A 16,830-nucleotide genomic window follows, 5' to 3' on the forward strand; every position below is an offset into this window, starting at 1 on the left:
GGAGATTAAATCCAGCCCCAGGTTTTTCAGGTAAAATTATTGCTCTGCTCCTAGGTTGTCCCCTGAGCCATCTCTGTCTATTTCTAATTAAGGACTAAAGGAAATGGTTCCTCCTGATGGCAGGAGTAGTATGAAGAAAGCTGTGAGTGTTTCTGTGGGGAGGCTGGTGCCACCACCACCCTCCCCACAGGAACCAGCATGCCTGGGCTCTCCTCTGCAGGCTGGTCTCACAGAGAGCCACACTTACCTTGGGCATGGCCAAACGCTGGGGACCATCCAGGTGATCTGCCAAAATGTACCACAACAGATCAAAATTCATTAAAATACCTACTCTGAGATGTTTAGCAATCCACTGGAAATCTGATCTGGCAAATATCTGGGACTGAAATTATTCTGCGTATCCTGGAAGAAGCAAAGAAGGTAGGGGTGCTGTGACCAGGGTGGTGGTGGTGTGCTGAAAGCTCTTTGAGCCTGAGACACTGTCATTTAAGCACAATTTGTTGGTATATCCAGTATGTGTCTTGGCAGATCTTAGGGCTGAGATAAATCAAAAAAAGCAATGTGCCAAATTTGAGATAATTTAATTTCTATAATGCAACCTTTATTCATATATAATTTTGTAAGTGTTTGACTTGTTGCTCATGTTCTGGTTCATGTCCTTTAAGCATGAATTTGAAACAGATGCAACTTTTTGAAAAATAGCAGTATACCATTTAAAAACGGTTTAAATTCAACCTTTTGGAATTTGACCTGTATGAAATAAATATAAATGGCACTGAGTTTTGAGAGGTGAACGTTTGCATGTTCTTTGGTGCCAGGTCTTACAAAACTGAGCATGCATACTACACATATATATTTATGTATTGCTCACATATGTACACATGCCCCGATGAGGAAAAAACCATGAGGTTTTCATGAGCTTGTTCTTCATGGCTTAGCTATTGAAACAAGACACACGTTAAACCATTAAAAGGTACCTCTGGGATTGTTTTAAATTGCAAATTAAAAAAAAAATAAAGAAGAAATCTATTAAAAAGAATCATTTTCCATTAACTGAAGTGTTTGCAATAAAGGCAATTATAGCAGTTGGCAGTATTCTCCTTGAACCAAAACAAATAAATACATTTGGTGACATACGTTCAAGAAAATGTGATTGCTGCAATGTTCATGCAAATAAGGAGCAGCTTTGCAAATGCTAGACATTTTGCCATCTGGTATTACCAAAGGAACACAACTCTCAACTTGTAGCTTTTCCTAACTTACTGCTTATAGATGGTGAATTAGGCATTGTCACACGGTTCTGACATTTGCATAATCATTCTGAATTACTGCAGGTTGTGCATTGCATTGCCAGCAGTGAACTCATTTGAGAATGGGGTTCAGAGACCTGATGACTTGTATGTCTTCATCAAATATATCTGTCCAATAAAGGGATAAAAATGTTCTCCCACTTTAGGAGTATCACACCAGTGAATTTTTAAATTAGTGTGAGGCCTAGTGAAGAATGTTGTACTTGTTTACTTCCTAGAAATTGGGTAGAGACCAGTATTATAATTAATCTCAGGGAAGCTGTTCATCTCTATTTGACTGCAGGCTAGAGTACAAATGCAAAGCATCTCACAGAGTCAAGAGATGCTGGATGGGGACATGTAGCTGAGGATGAAGTTATAACCTGATCTCTTAAAACTCCAGAAAAAGCCAACCTAGCAACAGTTATTAAACGTGGCAGAAAGTCTGGTTTAGATGCAGGTGCTTGTTAACTGGCTGAGCTGATAGGAGTAGGCTCCATGGCACAATGAAGACCTCTGCTCTCACAGCAGTCAATGACAAGTGCTCTGCCTCTGGTCTTAGCAGCATGTGCAGCAGGTGATCTCACTCCCAGGAACCCATGGGGAAGCCTTCACCATCCCCTTCTTTCTGGAGGAAGGCATTTTCCATGCCCAAAACTCCGTTGCTATGATTGCCTCCTCATTACCTGCTTTTCAAGGAGAAGGTGTTGGCGTGAATAACATGCATTGCTCATGAATAGTGTGGGATAAAAACCCAAAAACCCTCAACCACCTGTGATTGTAATGTGGTGTTTGGGTGCTGTCTTCAACCTGCTGTACTGAAACGCTGTTTCACAATGATCCCCTGTGTCTGAGAGCTGTGCTCGGCCCCTGGCATCTGCCCTCTGACCCATCAGAAGGCTCCTCTGCAGTCCAGTTCCAGTTAGCAGCATCAACAAGCAAACAGAAGATTCCCTGTTCATTTAGTGACTGTTGAGGCATTGTTTTTAAATACTAATAGCATCTAACATATCCTGTGTATTTTCAGCTCTCTCAGGTCTGGAGTTAGAATCAGATAGCTGTTGGCCTTTTGACTGCCTAGCCTGAGGCATACTAGGTACCATCACGTGGGTAGCCAATGCAACATATGTTTTGCTAACTGGGAAGCTGGTTAGCAAGACAGTGTTTATCTTATTAACACATGGTGCACTTACATGACATTAATATATATTCCTGCTTTACAGATTTACTGTGCCAGAAGAAAATCATTAGCTGAGCTAAGCAAAATAGGAATCAGCATACTTGTCACATTGTCCTGAAATAACATGTGAACTTCGTTAGACATGTTGGCTTCCTTTGTGAGGAGCATAAAACATTATCAACTGAAATGTGTAAACCTGAAAGGTGGTGTTCTGTAGAAATTCAGAATAAGAATTCTGTGGTTTATGTTGTCGTGTATTAAGCTAGAATTCTGAAAAAAAAAAAAAAAGTTAATTTTTATTCTGAATGTTTATATTGGAGCTAAAGTTGTTAATTGCTAAAAATTACTGCTGTTGTGTAGTGCACTTGATTTTATTCTCTCTCCAGCTACACCCTACTGGCTGTACATAAACTGTTGTGCCACTGTTCATTTATTCATGTTCTGTGGTTGTGATAGTGTCAAATCCATCAGAAAGAGGAATTGTTTCAGTAGTAGTTTCACGACTTGGCTGATTAGCAGAGATCAGAAGAAGCAACCTAACTGTGGAAACCACTACAGCATATAGTTTTAACAGCTCTTTAGGGAGCTAGTTAATGAAGAATCACTACAGAAACACATCCATGTGAAAAAGGAGCATTTTCATACAACACTCAGAGGATATGTCATAAGTGGGAACATGTTCATAATTTCTATTTACTCACAGATGTAATTACCATCTGCCTTAAGAGAACTTCTAGTCTTTGTCAAAGTTGCTTAGATATTTCCTTTGTCTTGTTTCAAGCAGAGAAGTTCTGTGCAGACTAGATCCTGCCATGTGATTTCTTTTTTATTTTTCTGTAAGAATTTAATTATCTATTCTCTGTGTGAAGAAAGCGCCAGCACTCCCGGAGACCTGAACCTCTCCAGCCTACTTGAACTGGCTGAAACTGATTCATGTTTGTGCTTATTTTTGCCATCTGTCTGCAAAACAGAGTTCTTAACTTTTAAATGCATGCTGGTTTATATGTTGCCCTCTAATTTTTAACACTAAAAAAACAATTTCTCTCTTTTTTTTTTTTCCCTCTAACTCCAGTGTGTATGAGCCAGATAGAAACGTGCTGCGAAGGAAAGAATGGGAAAGGAGAAATCAGGAGGCCCAGCAGGACAATGGCACATTTAACACAAGCTATTCCCTCTTCAGTGAACCCTACAAGGTAGATGCTTCCCAGCTGGGTCAATCTTTGTTTATTTATTTATTCCACAGTACAAAAATGTAGCCTACAGAAGGCACTGTCCAGGTTTCATCACCCTCCCACCAGTGCTAGCTTCCCAAAATTCACGGAGAACATGCATGATTCACTGAGGGTTGGATTTTATATATATTTATATTTATGTATGTGTAAAAAGCTTCTTCTAGTGTTCAGCAGCACACAAGAGTGCAATGAACTAGAAATATCCCAGCAATATTTGAGATAGAATTAAAACTAGGAGGTGAAGGTGATGGTAACCTGTTTTTGCAATACTTAGAAGAAAACAATTGTGTAAGACAAGAGTGTGAAAGTTAAGCAATACTGTGAACATTGTGCCCTGGTCAAGGTTAATGTACTGAAATACCTTTTTTTCCCCTATAAGGATTACCAACATAATAAGAAAATTTGTCTGCTATACATGTTTCTCCTCCACCAAAGGCAGAAGTAGCTTAGGAGTCTCAACTCGCTGTGTTGTTCCTCATGATAACAGCAGTTTGATGAGGCACAACTGTCTTCCATCACTCCCTGTTAGAAGGTCAAGCAGGGCCTTCTACCCTCTGTAGAAGCTTGAAAATGGTGAACAGGACCAGAGAGCAGTGTCCCGTGAGGGCTGCTCCTCTCCCTCAGTTTAACCAATGACTGCCTGTATGTATCAAACCATCATCATGTATTTTCTGCTGTTCCTTTCCAGAAATGTCCAAGTTACTGTAATAGCTACCACATTGTGAAGCCTTTCCCTCTATGCAGCATCACTTGCCCTTGGTGCTTAGGGTGCTTTAGTGCCTCTTTCCAGGAAACCTATTTGGGACTGGCACTTGGCTTCTGCTTTGACTTCCATGCTTGTGTTTTAATTCTTGTGCTCCAGGGTCAGCTTTTAGCTTGCCCTTCTTCCAGATTGTTGCTTGTATTTAGTCCCTAATAAAAAAGAAAGATCTACCATTTTCAAACCATGTTCCTTGAAGGAACACAGCTCTGTCTGCCTTGCAGCTGACCTCCAGCTGCCTGGATTTCAGATTCATTACAAAGACATTTAGAAACCATGTCAAATGTCTTGAACTCCTCAATGACATACTTGAAAATACCATGACAGCAGTCAAGGGATAATCCATGGAAGAAGGACTGGAAAGCCTAAGTCAGCTCTGTCTTGGCATCTCTTAAGGGCTATGCTCCAGTGAAGACTTAAGGATTTTCCATTTGGTCCAGTCAAATAGGCCACACACAAAAAGAACTTGGCCTTTTGCTGGGTCCCCAGTACTATTTTGTCTGTGGTGCCTCAAGTTGGTGATACTGAAGCTCAAATCACTTACAGAAGTTCTGTCACTTCCATTATTACTTCTGTGCCAGTGTACTGCTTGTCATGACACAGACGTGATGTGCCATGGACACATCAGTAGTGTCTGAATTAGGATGTCAGAAGGCACCTCTGTGCAACCACATTATAATTCCATCAGCTTTAATAGGAGTGGCTGAAAAATCATTGCTGTCTCTAGAAGCGAAAAGGATACTGAGTGGATAATCCTATGAGGCAGCCAGAATAATGGCTCCATTCCTGCTTCTTACCTTTAAACACAGTGTCCCTATTTTGAACAAACATGTAAAGAGGGTGCTGCAGAAATGCATCCTGCTGCTAACTTTGTCAAGGAAACATGAGGAAAGGCAAAGCCCAGGACAGCAGTATAACTCACGGCTGTGTTAGTGTGACAGAGTTGCTTGGGGTGATCAGTCATTCTGATAGTATTGAACATCAAAACTTCTATCAGTGGCATACTCTGAATGTCATGTATACACTGGCAATGGACCATTGGGCTCTCTGAACTCAGCCAAGCTTTTGTGAATCTTCAGTGTGGGGGGTAAAAAGCTGTGGCTTGGGCATTTTGATCTTACTGTGGAGAGAGCCTAACTGCAAAAGAGGAAACCTTTCTGCAAAAGCAGAACTGAAACCCACTTGTAGTCCCTTTAAAGATCATGTTCACCTTCTAGGGGTTTCCAGAGGGGAATGAAGTTATAACAGATATTCACTGCAAGCTCTGATTAAATTCAGTATTCCTCTGTGCAGCTTGAGAAACACGAGCTAAAGCCAAAGGATATGCCATTCAGAAGACCATATCTGAAAATCAAAGGCAAACCGGAAATCTCTTAAATCTTATGTCCTCTCTCACCTTGACATGTATCACTCCTACTGTAACATTGAATTTTCTCAAAAATCCTGACTCTTCAGGTTGCCCCTTATCCTGTTCAAAGTATCCATAGCAACCCTCTATGAAGGATTACAGGAAATCCAGTATCTTTTACATAAAATCTCTTTTACAGGGGAGTGGAAAAGCAGGAAATTAGTTCTGGATATTTTCTGGACAGAATATCTTGCCCCATTAACTATGTAAGTATTTTTAGTGAAGTAAAAATTCTGATGGCCTTCCATGCAGCCATCAGGTTTATTTTTAGAAGTGCTATATGTTACCATCTTCAACTGCTTGGATTTGTCTTGCATTGCAGAAGAATATCGGAGCACCATAAGTCAGACATGTTTGCACAGAATGCTTTTTCTCCTTACACATTTTGTGATCATGTTTTCCCTGTGGGAATACTTAAATAAGGCCAGCAATATTTCAGAGAAGATAATAGGACAAACTAAAGCTCATAACAAGTTACCTTAGATCCCATCATGTTCCCAAGAGGATGTAGGTGAACTCCCCTGTATGAGATCAGCTCAATGCAAAATCTCACCTGAAGCTGTCCCCAGTGCATCTTGAAGGAATAAACAGCACAGACTAGTTGTCAGCATATGCCATGATACCAGTTTGCTGCAGTTATTCTTGTGGCTATCTGGGATCTCTCAATACAAGATGTCGATGTGTGACCTTCACATCACATCCATGTAGAAGAAAGCCTGATGACTTCTCTGAGCTGTTGATGGTCTACATATAATCTGTAATTAGTCTTTTGTTTCCTTTCATCCACAGAGCAGCCATCAGAAAAAAACAGACCTTCTTTTAGGGAAGCTGGACATCTTAAGGGCCAAACCTGCGCACCAATTTGTTTATGTCCATGGAGCTAGAGGCAGACAGGTGGAGACCTGTCCTCACAAGATGACACCACACAAGTGGGTGTCAGGGGCCCCATTCCATTTGGTGGTCATTGTTGCCGTGCTCCTGGCAGGGAAAGAAACACTCTGGATGAATAATAATGAGTACAGGCCCAACAGCAGATTTTGTGTCATTGAGGGAAGCTGAAAAAACACTTCTCTACAAGCTGTCTACACAAGGTGGATGATCCAGTGAAGCATAAAGAGATGCACTGGGTAAAAGGAAATTTTCCTATTTGTTCTGGAACACAATTCTGCTGGCCAAGGAGATGCTCAAGTGTAGAAATTATTTCATTGACTTCAGGAGACATATGAGTGTATCTCGAGCCTTCTTTCTTTTCAGATGTATGCGATGCCTCCCATATCATTAGCCTCATTAATAGTTTCCTCTTCTTTAGGACATTGATGTGATTCCTGTTAAGTGAAGGAGCACCTTTTTTTTCAAGTGGTTTGCTATCTGTGAGTCAATGCTTCAGACTTTTTTCCAGGTTATTATCTTTGTGACAGTAACAGCCTCATGTGCAGAGGGAAGATCAGCCTGTAGTGGCTGAGCCTTGAGCCATCTTACTCCAAGTTTTCAGTGTAATGCTCCAGATGTGAGACTTTCATGTTCTTCCCTTCCTACCCCCTTCGGTGTATATTACTGATACAGATATTTAGCTCTGTTAGCACAGTAACAAAAACATCAGAAAGCTAGGTGTAATGCATTTTACAGGTACAAGGTAGTGTCCTTGAAATTTGAGGGGAAACATTTGAAGCAAAACAGGACTGCTTCTACTGTTAGACATATGAATGCTTCCACTGTAGACCTCTAAAAGTTTGAATGTGGAAATCATAGCACTCAATTACTGTACGTTTTTGCCTGGGTTCAGGTTTTCTACTAGGAAACCCCCCCAAAAAAAGATTCCAAACTGGGGAGTTTTCCTTGAATACCTTCCCTTACATACCCCCGTTTTCCAGAGTTTTCCAGATGTGGTTGCCACATCTTTCGTGTTTTTAAATGGAACTTTTAGAGGATCTTCTCCACTTCCTTTACTCTCTTCTTTCTCCTTCTTTCTGTTTTCCTCTAAAGCAGAGAGTCTTGAGATGAAAGCTTGGCCTTCTGAAACCAATAGGAGTTTTCCCATTCAGACTCCATGTCTGGAAAAGAGAAAGGAGAACTCCACTGCCTCATTACTGTCATCTTCTGAAAATGTAAAGCAAAGGACATCACATGCCTGCATCTTGGCAGGGTTCAAAAAATCTCTGCTGTAAAAATGCTAATGATACACCCTTTCGCTTACAGTGGCTTTTTAAAGGAAGAATTTTCAATGTTTTCCAGTATGTTTTATTTTCTTGTTTTATTTCTTTGTGAAGCTTCTGCCTTTTCAGTGAGGAAGTAAATGGATCATTTTTAAGACAGTAATTAATCTTAAAGGGGAGGAAGGGTGGCTGTATTCCCCCCCCCCCCCGCTATGCACAGCAAGCACTGAGAAATGTGAAGAATTTGGCGAGGGCTCTGTTCACCCTTTTTTTTTTTTTCTTTCAAGAGGAGAGTGCCCTGGAATGAGCACCCTGTCAGAGCATTTTCAAAGAAGGGACATAATCTGTACTTTTCCCATTTCCCACAAGCTGTTTTCAAGTCACCTCAGAGCATTTGGCTGGCTTAGACTGACAAATTCATTCAGTGCTTGCATGGGATGTTGTGTGGCTTCCCAGATGGTTATGAAAACTTAGGCAGGCAGAGGAAGAAATTGGGAATGCAGTGTTTTCATTCATGACTGAAGGAGAGCTTGCATTGGGCTACAGGAAAAGTTTTATCATGGTCAGATTTAATCCAAACCACTCTGTGCAGTTGCAATAATAAATTTTCCAGTTTCCAGGTAATATACTTTAACTACAGCGTGATATCAGTGATAGATTTCTTTTTTTATATACTCTAAGGCCCTTTATAGCTTTTCCAGTTCAGGGTAGATTTAAGATGTTGACAAGTGTCTTCAGAGACAATAAGGATTTTCGATTTCATCCCTCAACGCTGCTGCTGAATAAGACAGTCTTACTTCAGTAAGAATTTCAGCAGAAGCATGCAGGGAATCTTGTTTTTCTTATGTTGACTGTAGCAGAACACTCAATTTTTGTTTTGCAGACTAACAAGGGGGATGAGCTTTCCAATCGCATCCAGAATACGTTGGGCAACTATGATGAAATGAAAGACTTGTTAACTGACCGGTCAAACCAGAGCCATCTCGTTGGGGTTCCAAAACCTGGGGTTCCTCAGACATCTCTCCCCAAGACTGATGAACATCTTATCACAGACTCGAGACCACCACCTCCTCCTCCTATTTCCAGCACTACTTCTTCCACACCAGCATCCCTAGCTGCCCAGCAGAGCAAAAGTACCACGATGGGCTGGCAGAAGGCTGGGCATAATGCCGCTTCAGATGGCCAGCAGAGAGCAAGCAAACACGGACACCGGTCGCTGGAGTCACACAAGGGTGACTTCAAACTGGCGAACCAAAAATCCAATTTGGAGAAACTAAAACGCTATGCATCGAGTCCCACCTCCTCCTCTTCTTCCTCCTCTTCTTCCTCCTCTTCCACCTCCTCTTCCACCTCCTCTTCCACCTCCTCTTCCTCCTCCTCCTCCAATACTGCCCAGCAAAGCTCGCTGAGGTCCACATTAGGAGACAACATCAACAGAGGCCAGCAGCCAGCAAAGCTCAGTTGTAGCTCAGAAGGAGGAACTCAAGTCCAAGAGAGGCCAGCAAAGCACGGTGGGGGGCACTGTGTCCAAAACTTCCCACCTTCTCTTGCTTCAAAGCCCAGTCTGGGTCAGCAGAAGCCAACAGCTTATGTGAGGCCAATGGATGGTCAAGACCAGGCTCCTGATGAATCTCCAAAGCTGAAGTTACCAGCAGAGACGACCAAGTCATATCGGGGAGTGCCTTCCAGCAAGCCTGATTCAGCCAGGACCAAGTCAAAGATTGCCAAGTTCAGCATTCCTAAGCAAGCAGAAGTAAGTGTTTTTATATTTCTTATGACACACCCCCACACATGGATGGATGGATGGATGATCCTATTGCACCTGCTTCTTTAGATATTTTTAACATACTGGTTTGCATGTTGACTTTTTTAGTAACATTGATATAGTATATTGCAAATAGCAGCCTCACAGTAATTTAAAGATACCTCAACAGCAAAATGCTTATTGTCTTCAGGACCAAATACTTCCCACAGTAGCACATTTTCTAATAGTGTATATTATTTCACTGACTCTTTCCTGAGTGTTCATCTATAAAACCTGGATGGTTTTTTTTCTAGGCAGGTGTATTGCTTCTTACTGTTCATATTTCATTGATTTCTTTCTCTTTGTCAAAGATTAAATGAAGTGAATGTGGCCAGAAATAGTTCTGCCATCCTCAATGTCAAAGTAATTTTACAATCTAAATAAATTACTTACACAATATGAAATCTGCAGAAGAGATGAGAATACAGCTATGAGACTCTCCTTTTAGTTAATAGTATCTGTTTGTTTCAAGCCAATTTCTGAGACTGAGGTTTCCTTCTTAAAAAATTTCCATCTGTAGAAATCTGGTGTAGTGGGTTGACCCAATACATCTGGCCATGCGACCAAGTACAAGAAAGTGTCTGGAAAAGCTTTTAGACAATATTTATTTATCAGCAATAGATATAAAATATGTCTGCTTGGACTTATTGTAAATTCATTTATTTCACATTCCTTTTATGCCAGGAGGACACTTTGCTTTACCACTTTGACTGTGATTGTCTGTTTTTGTCTTTTTTGATGAGAAGGAAGTGATTAGTTTTGGCAAAATAAAGGGTGGGTTTTTTCCCAAGGGTGTATTCAAAGGCCTGTATGCCAGTACAGAGATGGTCACATCATCTCTTGTGGAAATTGATAGATCTCCTATGACTTTAAAAATTATAGTATTTATAGGACTATAGGACTCTATTTGACTGAATCATTGTGACTTTCTCAGACAAGAGGCAATGATTGTTTACTCTTTTTTGGCAGCTGTGATGTGTCTTGAGATGTTTTAAATCTTAAATTTTTTTTCTGGCATTGTTAAAGGACAGGAAAAATCTAATTTTTGGTGGAGTTTTCTGGCCTCTTAATGTCTGCTTTTCAGAAATGGAGTTGACTCTTGTATTCCCCTTGGGTTTGGTTTGGGAAAGAAATCTCTCTGGAAGCAATTATTTCTGTGATTTTTCTCCAAGTGAAAGTTCCATCAGTTCCAAACACCATGTAGGTGATATGTTGTTCCTAAAAAGGGGTTGTTTTAGGCTCTTAAGCCAGATCTTATAAGCAAATACAGCATTCACAAACTGCTGTAATTGTGCAGATAGATCAGGTAACGGCAGATAGTAATATCCATTTAGCTATTATTACCTCTTTCAGATTTGTGCTTCTATCTGCAAATGGGAAGTGTTGTTAGAATTAAGGATGCCTGTGGCAATTATCTGACTCTTTCAAATTTCCCCCCTTTACATGTATGCAATACTCTAAGGACTAGTATAGAAAGGAGTTCTGATAGGCAATCATTTGTTTGTCTGAAATTCAGAATTTTCCATCTGCATTCCAAATTTGTCTACCTCTGAAAAGAAAGATTTTATTTGCTGTATGTAATCTGTGCTGCTGCATAAGCATAAGTTTATACTGCAGTTTCTAGATGAGGAGACATAGCTGAGATCACCTTAAACTAACTTGTTTAGATACTAATGGCAGTGAAAACTATAGTAGGAGAGAGTGGACTGCAAGATACGTACTAAAATATTCACCAATTTCTCACAGATTTTGTGTGATGCTGTATTAATGAAACAGTCAGTATTTGATAACAGAATATAAACATTCAACTGAAGTTGAAGGAGGTGGACCCAAAGCAGTGTCTAGTGGTTTAAAAAAGATTATTATGAAAAATGATGGACAAACTTCTAAGAAGAGAAATAGTAGGTGCTATAGATGCTGGAGTTTGAAACTGAAATGAAAGTTAATGTTTAGATCTGAAAAATCAATGAAAGACACTGGACCAGCTGTTTTTCATTTATCCTGATATTTTCTTTGTTCTTTTTCCATCCCAAGTGGCACAAGCTGAAACTTGTAACCCACTGGTATTGCTACAGGGAGAAATACTGACCAAGACTGAAGGTTTTTTATTCAGTGTTGCTTAATCTACCCGCCCTTTGATTTTCAGTTGGACTTCTTTAATTTCAAAATATTTTTTCCATTCCTATTATTTCTATCATAAGTCTTCTAGTAGAATTGTGTAAGAATTCCCATCCTTTTTTAAAACTTCTGCTATTAAACTCATAAATTTTCTCCTTTACATCAAATGTTTGCCATCCCCTCTTAGGGCCCGATGTTTTAAGCTGCTTGCAGCCATGGTCCTGTGAATATTTACAGGCAAAATGAGGCCTCTTGCTCAGAGTGAGGCTAAAGGTGTTGGCCAGGACAGACCTGGTATCCCAAGTGGCTGTGGGAAGCGTAGAGGTGTCATACAGGATGATTGTGAGGGAAAGCAGGCTGACAAGTAGGCTACAGGAGTGCCTGGAAGCTACATGGAAACAGAAATGAGAATGGCAGAAAGCTGCTTAAGAGCAGCCAGGAAAGAAGGAGAGGGGCAGAGGGCTTGAGATAGGGCATCAAGGGCTGGTAGTGAAATGAACCTGTCTGCTAAAACAAAAGATGCATGGCTGAGATGGGCTAGGTAGGGCAGGCACTGTGCTCTAGGGTTCGTGTAGGCAGCACTGTGAGGTCTTCCTGGCTCCTGGTCAGTTTGCTGTCCACCAGAACTCCCAGGTCCTTCACTGCAGAGCTCATGTCCTGCCAATTAGAACCCAGTCTGTGTTGTTGCTGAGATTATCCCTCCCCTTACTCAGGAGTTGGTATTTCTCCTTACCAGAGTCTTATCAGTTTATCTAACACAAGTTCTGGGGCCCCCAACCCAAGAAGGATGTGGATCTGCTGGAGCAAGTCCAGAGGGTGTGTGCTGAGCTGATCGCAGGGCTGGAGCACCTCTCATATGAAGACAGGCTGGGAGAGTTCAGGGTTGTTTTGCCTGGAGAAAGGGAAGAAAGAAGAAAGGTCCAGTGAGACCTTAGGGGCACCAGGACCTAAAGGGAGCCTGCAAGAAAGCTGGGAAGGGACTTTGGGACTTTTTACAAGGGCATGTAGTGATCGAACAAGAGGTGATGACTTGAAGCTGAAAGAGGGTGGATTTAGATTAGATCTCAGGAAGAAATTCTTTACTCTGAGGGTGGTGAAACACTAGAAAAGGCTGCCCAGAGAAGCTGTGGATGTCCCACCTCTGGAAGTGTTCAAGCCCAGGTTGGATGGGGCTTTGAGCAATGCAGTCTAGTGGAAGGTGTCTCAGCCCACAGTACTGGGTCTGAAGTTAGATTATCTTTAACGTCCCTTCAAACCCAAACCATTTTATGATACCTGTGCACTTCCATTTGTGTTTACCAGTTTGAAAGAACCATCAGTGGAAAAATAAACACATAATGAAACAAACTTAAGCTTCTCTGTAAGGACTGGAGAACACAAAGTGTGTGAGTGTGTCATCAGCAGGACACAAAACCCTCTCCTGTACATCCCATGAGGTTTTCAGAGAAACAGGGCACAGAGTTGGCTGCAGTACAATTATTATTCACTGGAAATAAAATCTCCTGAACACAAATTACAGACCATTACTTTTCAATAGATGAAAAAGGTTGATTTTTAATGCAGTTCAATAACTCATTTTATATTTTTAATCAGTTTTGGAAAACCTTCAATACCTTGACACAGACTGAAGCTTATAAATTTTTTTAATTGTTTTAATGAGAATAATTTGGATAGACCTGTGTGTAGAAAGGTAGCATTTACTCATTTGGGAATTTAATCTTTAGTAGCCAGGTTCATCAGTGTTAATTAGAATCCATACCAAACTTCCTGGTCATTCCAAAATTATCATACTGCTCTGTAGAGATTATAGCTTGTCATCTCAAGTACAAGTATTTCACATTTTGAACTACTTAGAAATTATATTGCTGTACGTAAAAACCCACTGTATTGGATAAAAGGGAAGAAAAATTTGATAGCAGGGTATAGAGGAAAAGAGGCAGGGAAATCAAGTGCCTCTCTTTTTTAAAATGTTCTTGAGTGAAACAATAAGAAAAACCTAGGGTGGAAAATCATGTTCTTTATATCCAAGTTCTGTTTTTGAATTTCATCTCACAGGCTGCATGCTGCCTTTTTATTACATTGAAGAAGCCTCATCTATTGTCCTTTGCTTACTTCTCTTAAGGGTTATGGAGCAAAGAGGTTGTATTCAAGAATGACTCTGAGTGTAATGGTAAAAAGGAAAATTTGCTTTTGTTAAATTTGGAAACACATGTGAAATGTAGGCAAGGTCATCATGAGGACATACTCTTTCTTATTCACTTCACGGAGCACTTACACAACTTCTGCAGCTGAAGTAATGCACCATAGATTAAAGGTTGAGTTTGGAGTTGCTTTTTTTTTTTTTTTTTTTGGCAGTGTTCTTAGGCAAATTCCTGTTTGCCTGGGGAAGATACTCTCTGCAGTCACTCTCCTTTGAGGGGCTATGTATAGCTATCAGCATCTGGCACACACAGATCTTGAATCTGCAATTTTATTTTTTTTTTGCCTATTAGCTCTATCCTCATATTAATGGAAAGCAAAACCACCCCACAGCTCTTTCCTCTGCCTGAAAAAACTTCACAATTCAGGCTCGGTGTTGATAATTTGATCCAAGTCAGTCTATTTGAAGAAGATGCATGTATGATAAGCAGTTTCATTCCAGTTTAAAATTGAAGATGTAAGTTCATGTGCTGCTGCATTTCATTTGAGAACAAAAGGTCCAGTGAAAACTAAATAGGGAAGACAGTCATTATCAGTTAATGCTTCCTCTGGAAATACCACATACCTGGATCTCTGGGACAGTAGAGGGGAAACAGTATCTCATGAGGAAGGATAAGGGTTTAAAGGGGATCTGAGTAAGTGCTTTTCCTCGGAGGCACAACACCACATCCCCCTGGCTGCAATGGAGCTTGTTGAAGTGTTGCAGGACTAAGAGTAGAATTCGAGTCTTTCTTCTCTACTTCCCAGGGTGTTCAGTTCTGGCTCAGAAAGGCAGAAATGAAAATAAAAGCACAGTGAAAGATGCTTTTAGATAAAAAGGGAGGGAGAGATAGAATGCATTAGCAAAAGGGTCCAGACTTCTTCCGGCACCGTTTCAGGATGCGCCCAAAGAGGCTGGAGACATAAGCACAGAATTAAGTGTGTTGATACTCCTCTACCATTTATTGACTTCACTGAAGAATTGCAGTGCCTGAGAAGCCAGTTAGCAATCACAGAACTTGAGTACTTGTAAGTGTGAGCCAGTTGTAGATGTTTTCTTTCCCAGATGTTCATGCTGCATTTACAAGGAGACACAGATCAATTTATCCCTGTAATGGTAGCCCTGACCTTCCCCACAAATAAAGAATGTTTTCCCATGTTAAACAGGAAGAACTGCACAACAAGAGCAGTGTGGTGCAGAGATCCCTGCTAGTGCTGAGTTATTCAGGACCTTCATGTGTGTCTGTGGGAGGGCTGTGTGTTACTGCCTGTATTTATGTAGCAGAGTTCAACAGAGTAGGACTGTGAAGAAAGAGTGTATTAAATAGAGTGGTATTGGAAATGCTCTTAACAAACACAGTTGAGACCACAATATGAAGGGTTTGGGGTTTTTTTGGTATAGTTTTCAAATCGTGACAAGCCTTTGCCTTTCTCACATTCTGCAGTCTCCAGGGCACACAACAACTGTGTGTGAGGGCAGCTTCAGTGAGCACAGTGGGCCTAATCTCTCTGGTTATTCTTCCATAACAGCTCTTGTAGAAGGGAAATGCTATTTAGACACCTTTACTTTACTTTTAGAGCTTCCTACTTTTACTGTTTCTAGCCTCAGTGAAACAAGGTTCTTTCTCTTTTGAATTTATTGTCAATATTTATTTTTTTTGGGGGGGGCAGCACTGGCTAAACTTATCTATAGGTTTTTTGAAAATAAAGAATTTAATAAAATAATAGCTTCTAAAGTTTTCTGTATGGATTGATTACCATATGGTATGTATTGTGTATTTTGTGAATCACTTGTTCTGCATTGTTTTTCATTGGCCGAATGACTGATCAGAGAAAAATATTTTGAAATTAGATGTAAACTTACGATTTTCAAGGATATTCCTTAATGTTTTCACCTGTTTTTTTTTTTCCAAGTTCTCCCTGAGGTTGTTTTTTTTCTTATTATTGAAAACATACTTGAGCAGCTTATTGGGGTCACTCATCAGTCGGATCCTTCCTTTGCTAAAACTGGTCTTTCCATCTTTTCAAAAGTTGGAAAAGTAGCCACTTTTGGAGTAAGGAAATCTCAGTGGATGTAAAAGTATGATTAATTGCAAGAAACTTGTCTTGCCTTTTAGTTTTTAACCCCACCCCCCCCCGAGTGGATGGCTTGGTTTATGAATCAGCTCTGGAGCTGATACAAGAGTGCATGCATAAAAATGTCCACAGCCCTGTTTAATTGCTTCTTCAGTTCCCTGTGGTAAGCACTAAAATTATTGATGAAGGAAATAAGATTTCTGGAATTACAAACCCCAGATTTTAATTGCACATTTTGTCTGATTTTTTTTAATCCATTGTAGTGCTTATGATGATAACTGCCTGTAATAAAAGTCCTCCTGACCAGAAACAAAGTAGTCTAATAGATGTTCTTTGTAAAATGTGCCTGAAAAGATACACGGTATTGCTATCACTTTTCCACCTTTGGCCCCATTAGCATGGATTGCTCCCAGGCCTGTAAGGTATTCAGCAGCTGGAGAAAGCAACCTTTCTGGATGTGGATGTGGTTGCAGGAGCTGCGTGCTGGAGCATGGCACTCTCACCGACACAAGGAATTGTCCTCCATGTCAAGTTTTGGCTGAGCATCTACTCCCCATGTGCTTCATGGCTTCTTAAACAAAAGAGAGGGTCAGGGTACAGAGAGAGAAAAGGTGGGCTTGCTGTGGAGTTCA

General features: G+C 40.6%; 1 protein-coding gene across 1 annotated transcript in view; it reads left to right on the forward strand.

Annotated features, from left to right (window-relative positions):
* AFF3 (ALF transcription elongation factor 3) overlaps nt 1-16,830 on the forward strand; it is a 314,118-nt gene that overhangs the window by 46,977 nt on the left and 250,311 nt on the right. Inside the window, exons 2-3 of the mRNA XM_088051265.1 lie at nt 3,542-3,662; nt 8,906-9,775. Of these exons, the coding sequence (XP_087907391.1) occupies nt 3,542-3,662; nt 8,906-9,775 (991 nt within the window). The remainder of the gene's footprint in view (nt 1-3,541; nt 3,663-8,905; nt 9,776-16,830) is intronic.

This window comes from Pseudopodoces humilis, chromosome 2 (genome assembly GCF_049639895.1).
Source record: "Pseudopodoces humilis isolate 2021_Gansu_Grassland_sample_001 chromosome 2, ASM4963989v1, whole genome shotgun sequence".
NCBI classification, from domain to species: Eukaryota; Metazoa; Chordata; class Aves; order Passeriformes; family Paridae; genus Pseudopodoces; species Pseudopodoces humilis.